The sequence below is a fragment of the Glossina fuscipes genome, unplaced genomic scaffold, assembly GCF_014805625.2.
Source record: "Glossina fuscipes isolate IAEA_lab_2018 unplaced genomic scaffold, Yale_Gfus_2 1, whole genome shotgun sequence".
Taxonomy (NCBI): domain Eukaryota; kingdom Metazoa; phylum Arthropoda; class Insecta; order Diptera; family Glossinidae; genus Glossina; species Glossina fuscipes.
Window position 1 is genome coordinate 3,210,963 of NW_023998415.1, and position 7,150 is coordinate 3,218,112.

Below are 7,150 nucleotides of genomic sequence, written 5' to 3' on the forward strand. Positions count from 1 at the left end.
GAAGACTACTTGTGACAAATGAATGCCCGCTGAGAAATTGACTGCTGGCAAAATAGCTTAATGGTGCGCTTATCGATTGTTAATTTGTGCAATTCGACAACACACATCTTCAAAAAGTTGTTATATGCCCTGAAGAGGGTTTGCAAATAAACAACTGCTAATATAGTTTCGATAGACGATCATTGCATGGATATGAAGCTGCCAGCGATTCAAGTGATTTCAATGCTTCAAGTAAGTAAGCACCTGCAAGTATATCAACAAAAGCTGGAATATCAGTATGAAATCCGCCATAGAGTTGTAAATTTTCTTGCTATTTTCTCAATTATTCCGCAATTACCAAATTGTAAAATGTATGATTCCAATAGATGCTGCATTGATGCATTTTCTAGGAAAGAGAATGAGGAGGAATATATAAATACGTAAACCGATTTTACGTTGTTAGCCTAGGCAGACTAATAGCAAAAGTTGAAAGAAATTTATTTTACAAAAAAAGTTCATTTTTAATAAAATTCAAAACTTTCAATACGACATTTGAAACCGGCACGCAGTGCCACGCCAACAAATTTAATTCTTTCCGATTTTTTATACTCATCACTGAAAGATGAGGAGTATGTACGCTGATTTTATCGAAACGTTTGCAACAACCAGAAGTAAATTTAAGAGTCCTCACAAAGTATTAGGAGCTTGCGTGTATTGAAAATGATAAAACAACGCTAAGTTATCAGTGTACACAACGATTAAACCCGATGATTTTGACCTTTTTTTTTACACAAAACAACAAATTTTCCATTTAGCAAAACATTGCATTTTCAACATTCATTACTCTTGTTGTTTGATTTGAAGGAACATGCTGCCGAAACCCATCAAATACTTTTGGAAGTTGATGGTAGTGCTGCTTCTTTATATTCTAAATGTTGGCTTTGGTATCAACATTTCGAACACGATGAATTGCAAGGCCTATCGAAGGGATAGCTATCTCAAACTCTCAAACTCTCAAACAACTTTCGAACAAGTTGGCAGTTGATGTATCAACTGTTTATTGACGTTTACCTGCAATGACAAGAATCCAAAAAGGGAGAAAATGGCTATGATATGAATTGAGTGAGAACGCACTTCGAATAGGAAGTTCTGAGCTAAATCGTTCAAAGGACATGCCCGTACAAAATAACTTGAGACCACATGTATTTTCAAAAATGATAAGGAATTATTTGTTTACTCGGTGCTTAAAAATCACAACAGATCGAACTAGAAGAATTTGCAATTACATTCTATGGTTTCCCCTGTAGCATCTATATAAAAATGGAAAAATCAGTCACGCTTATCTTACAATTATTATAAGAATTTCTTGCTCTATTTTAAAGATTTTTGCAAGTTTTGAGGTATTAAGGAGGATCATTTAGGATGATTAAATTGACTTAATTATTACTAGTTTATTCCTGCATACGTCAGTAGTCTTCGTAACTTAGTTTATGCGAAAATTGGCAGCGCTTTCAAGGCGACAGGATCGCTCTATTACGGCGATACTCGCGAATTTCTATTTAATTCTTTTTTTTCTTTTTGGTTGCCAGCGCTCTTTCTCTCTTATATTTCTTTCTTCTTCTTCATCTATTTTCTTATTTCTCTTTCCCGTAAGACAGTTTCAGCCGAAGCTTTGCTGGTCTTTTTCCATTTTTTCAATATATCAAAATACCAACCATACCATTAAATTTGCATAAAGTAACTTGTGTCTCTAGACTTTGGCCTTAACAACTGAATGTTGTCCTTTTCGTAAAGTATCATAGTTTTGCAAAAATTTAATAATTATTTGTGCGACTGCGTCGGCATTATTTAAATGTAAGTGATGAGTACCGGGCGGGTAAGTGTGCATCACAAAGTTTTTATTATTTTCCTGTAGATAATCCGTTAGAGCGGTGTTGTCATTGCTTACGATACGTGACTTACCGCCTTTGATTACAAGATGCGGTATGGATACACGGCAAATACGTTTGGCCATTTCATTGATCAACTCTGGAGGCGCATTATATCGACGCTTCACTTTTACACGCGCATCACGCGAAAAATAGTATTTATCAGGGTGTGATGTTGATCTGGTTACGTTGCGTTCTAAAATGTATTTACAATTTTCTAAATTTATGGATCGATCGGTGGACTCATGCAGCAAATGTTCGCATTCTTCCATAGTATAACAAGGTGGTTCCATTGCAACACATTTATCAGTTAAACGTTCATTGAACTCCATGTTCTTCCCAATAAGATATTCCAATACAGTCGGCATATCTTCTACAGAGTAAGTGCGAAATGTTATAATATCAAGACCTATTATCAAATCCACGTGTTCCGGATAGATGGCTGCAAAATCAAATGCTATTGCACCGCCCATTGAATGGCCCATTAAACTAACGGTTTTCCAATTATAAGCTCTCATTACGCGTAGTATCGTGCGTACATATTCAAGAGCCTCATATTGTATACCGATGGGTAAGTGACTCGAAAGCCCATGTCCAGGTAAATCAATACATAAAATACTGCGATATGACGTCAAGAGCGGAGCTAATTTAGCAAACGTACCGCAATTATCCAACCAACCATGTAAGGCTAAAATAGGACGTTGAAGTTGATCTCCATACCATTGACCGGCTATATGGCCCCAAGGTACTTCAATTCGAATCTCGCTGCACTGCAAATTCAATAAAAATATTTTAATTTTGTTTATTTTTTTTAGAAACTAAACACAAGTTACGTTCACGGCTGTTTTAGTAGCCATTTCTTCCTTCTCTCTTATAATTTATATAAATATTTTTTTAAATCCGATACGCTTATCCAGGCTTTTATTCAATATCATACTAAAAGTTTTTTATACCTCACACATTAATATATTATTATATTGCAGGGCAAATGTTGTGCTTAATCGACTATGAACACAGAGAGAGGTCTCATTAAATTTTTGCCTGTTGTTTTTGACTCTTTCTGGTTTGCCTTGGCTCTCATGCATAGGCACATTCCGTAAATGCGTTCAAAGTCTACGTACGATTTCTGATGCTCTTTGTTCGTAGCGAATCTATATAGAGATATGGCGTCTGTGCAAAAATCTATGCGAGGTAAATATCATAAACACCTCGTTTTCAAATTAGTTATTAGTTTACATTGAGCCAGTTGTCATATATCTATGACATAATATAATTTACGAGTACCACAAATACAAAATCTAATAAATTATATCCGCTGATATGTAGAAAATATTAGGGTGAGTCATAAATAACTACCGATGCAGATAGGTATAATCGTTTGCTTGTATTTACCCGAGTTTTTGTTTTCACTATATAGGCGAGAGTTCAATTACTCTTCTGCTAACTGCATGTTCCATTCAACTGCTTTTCTTAACCTCTGAAATGGAGAGTCAAAAAGTGGGTATTCGCCTCGCAATGCTTTGTGAACTTAAACAAGGCAATAGCGCTAAGGCGGCAGCTAAAAAAATATGCAGCTTACAGGGTGAAGGAACGATAGCTGATCGGGCAGTTAGAACTTGTTTGTTTGTAAAATTCAAAGGTATGACCTAAAAAAGTGGGTCGTCCTTCTGACTTTGACGACAATCTCTTAAAGGCAGTTGGGCATTGGAGCAAAATTCAAGCCAATCAACAAGAGGTAGAGCAACAACGGCGAATACCTCGCAATCTGTCGTTAAATTGACATAATATTGAAGTAAATGTCTGATAAAAAAACGGAAGTTACTTATGACTTGACCTAATTAAAAAACAGAAACTCGTCAGTGTAATAATAAATTTGATAAAATGTGAATGTTAAATCTTATGATCTCTTATTGTACAGAATATTTTGTTCGTTACTGACTGCAAAAAATTAAAACGAAACGTCACGAATTGATATGGGCATGCACTGTCATTGCCAACTGCTGGAAAATAAAGAGAAAATTTGATTAGTTTTGTGGCAAATTTTAAGGTAAAATCTCTTAAACAAGACGTGAACTATAGATCTCACCGTACTTGTCGTTTATAATGTTTGCACCATTTTCAGGTCACTGTTTGTTGTGAACTACACGACGTTCTTATACGCTAGTCACTTCCATTTTCATAGTTGGCTTGTGGCCATCAATTAGAATTGAATACGCCCACTATTAGATCTTCGTTTAATAACAAGAAGTATTTGAACAATACACACTTGGACGGACGAACTTTATCTTAATTATGAATACATTTAGTTTCTTGAGTCTGTATATTCATATTTTTAGTTGTGGCGAAACGAAGGAAAAACCTATTATGCCGCATAATCTTGGGAGCATTTAATTAATTATTCGTGAACGAATTTAGTTTACGGTATAAGGCATTCAGATGTTGTCGTAGAAAGGAGTAAGTTTGTAAGGCGAGAGGTAATTGTAAAGAGGAATAAATAAAACTTTGGCTCTTTTCTTTTGCTAGCGCCATAAGGTGATGCGAACAATTCAACTGAATATATTCTCTTTGGTTAAATGACAAGCGATTGATAACACAGTCGCTCTCTCTCTCTCTCTCTCTCTCTCTCTCTCTCTCTCTCTCTCTGTACCCAAACAATCTATATATATATATATATATAATAAATTTATACATGTATGTGTTTCTATTTATTTTACGGATTAGGTCTTTTACGCTTTTTATTACTACTATCATTAATGGGTTACTAATAACACTAACAGTGAAACTTTCCAATATCTACTTTGTGTTAAAAGAGGATTACTAAAAAAAAACTATAAGAACTGTAAACAAGTGAGGAAACTATATTCGGTCGTAACGTATCTTTTATACCCATCACTTTCATACTTGATTGCATTAGTTTGTTTTTATTTATTGTTAGAATAGCAGTTTGCGTCATTTCCAAATTCTTTTGCAAGTTTGTGAGCGATATCTTCATTTTTGCGGACGAGAGAATGCTTATCATAGATATTACACAGTTGCACAGACGGAGAAATGAATGGACGGGCATGCTTAGCTCCATTCCGAATTTGAAACTGGCCAAGCACTTTTATACTTTATGGAGAGTTTGAACCTTGCTTTTGTGCGTTATGAAAGTTTTGAAAAAAAAAAAAAAAAAATTTATGACAAACTATAAAATTGAGACGGCGCATCCGATTTTTTCCATTTTTGTGGAGGTTCTAGAACGTCACCCATAGTGTTCGAATTTTTGCAGATTTATCGGTTATATATTATGAGTAAGAACGAAAGACCAATTTTTGATTCTTTTTGAAAAACACAGGTGTCCTCGCTTTACGTAGCACTGTAAGTCTGCCCTTCGACCCGCTGCATGCAAGAACTTCGAATGTTTGCGACAAATTTGAAGCTGATAGCTTCATTTTTGCGGCCGGGAGAATATTTAGCTTAAATCTGTTCAGAATTTAGTGCTGATTAAGAACTTTGAAGTCTCGAAAGCTTCCTTTTGGGCTCTGCGAATGTTTCGTCAAAATGAATATACCTCTCATCATCAAGAAATACATCATCAAGAAGTGCTCGCATAATCTGCTATTTATAATGAAACACAAACGACGAGCGGGTGAGTACGTTTACAATACTTGCGTTGAGTGACAATAAGTAAAATATTAATAGTCTGCACACATAATGCAGTGTTAAAGAGAAGGTGCAAAGATGCCCTCAGGGAAAATTGCAATATTATATATTGTCGAAAAGCGCCCAGAATTTTTAAAAAATCGGGGCATAGATTATGCTTGGCGTTAGTTAGGATTCATTTTCGAGTTTTTTTATTATATATGTGAACGAAATGTGCGAGAAACGCTTCCCCAAATATGTCAAGTCAGGCGTAAGCAAAATAGCTTACACTTATCGTTAGTATTGGTTGTTCTGAGTCGCCATTGATTGTGCTGAGTTGATATTGGTTATTCTGAGTGAGTATTGCTTGTCTACATGTAACAATATATATATGTATATATTGGTTGATGTTGACAAATGTACAAAATCATTTATTTACACATTTTCAGGTAACGTGACCGTCTTGCAGAGCCTTTATACGTCTTGCAAGATTGTTTTTCCGCCAACCTCGATCTTTCTCTATAGTCCAATAACGTAATATGAGCTCAACATTACCTAATTATTTAATAACAACATTTTATTTACCTTTTTTTTTTGCGTTTTGTTTAGTAAAAAAACAGTGATTACTTTTTATTATTTGTTGGTCCTTGACATTTTATCAATGATAACGGCAGTATGTGACTATACCCATTTGATCGCAAGCTTTGGCGAATTAAGAGAGAGTTAGACAAATTGAGCAAAACAAAAAATTTACAGCTGTCAAAAATAGTCGGCTCTTTGTAACCAAACAACTTTATTTGGAATTTATTTTATATTCAATTTGCAGCTGTAGTAACTTGGAACAACCACGTAAGAGAGAGTGTATTCGAAAGTTGTTGTACGTGTGTGAAGCCAAAAGAACTATAGTTATCAAACAGTACTGAATGCTATCACCTAGACGTCACTAAGTGTTTTACGTGGGTACGCTGCCGTAAAAGCTTAAGCCCATGGTGTCTAATGGCACAGGGACTGTAAAAACGCATACTCAGAGCCCCAGAGATGATTAGCCCCGGAGGTACACGTATAGACGTATCATTTTTTACGTATAGTGGACGGTTGGTACAACACTTCGTGAACGCTCGTGCTTGCTCTTTTCTTCATTTCCCTCTTCTAAACTATCATCATACTTCTACATGTACCGAGGACATGTAAGAATTCGCCTATGGCCCAATCTTTTCTACAGCAATGTTACTGGTCATAAATCTTTCTACTGAAAGATGTTTTATTGAAAGAAACATAAAAAGAATCAAATTTCGATTTCCTGCAATAATGAGCGCTCGGGACCGATTTTTCACATTTTGGCAGACATCCTGTAGAACATGGGTTAGAATGCTCGTCGCCATATCTGCTGTAATTTATGAGTAATAAGAGAAAAAAAAAGGTAAATTTCAACCTTTAAACAGGGCGACCTAAGATACTCCAAGGCCGTGGGAGAAAATCATTTTGTAAGAGTATTTTCAATTGGAAAAAAGAATGTTCTCATTTGTATGAGTTATGTATGAAAATGATGTAACAATCTGTAGCGAATGCTGACTATGCTTTGTAAGTGGAACTGATCTATATACGCCATTTAAACAATTACA

At 35.3% G+C, this 7,150-nt stretch overlaps 1 protein-coding gene across 2 annotated transcripts; it reads right to left on the bottom strand.

Moving 5' to 3' along the window:
• Positions 1 to 404: 404 nt before the first annotated feature.
• LOC119632373 (probable serine hydrolase) lies at positions 405 to 2,839 on the bottom strand. 2 transcript variants are annotated; one of them, XM_038025253.1, is made up of 2 exons: positions 2,741 to 2,839; positions 405 to 2,677 (listed from the first exon to the last, which is right to left on the bottom strand). In XM_038025253.1, the coding sequence occupies exons 1-2, from the start codon at positions 2,762 to 2,764 to the stop codon at positions 1,730 to 1,732; spliced, it is 972 nt and encodes a 323-aa protein (XP_037881181.1). In that variant the 5' UTR covers positions 2,765 to 2,839; the 3' UTR covers positions 405 to 1,729. The 2 variants fall into 2 exon arrangements, with proteins under 2 accessions (XP_037881181.1, XP_037881183.1); XM_038025255.1 differs by having other exon boundaries at positions 2,747 to 2,832.
• Positions 2,840 to 7,150: the final 4,311 nt, after the last annotated feature.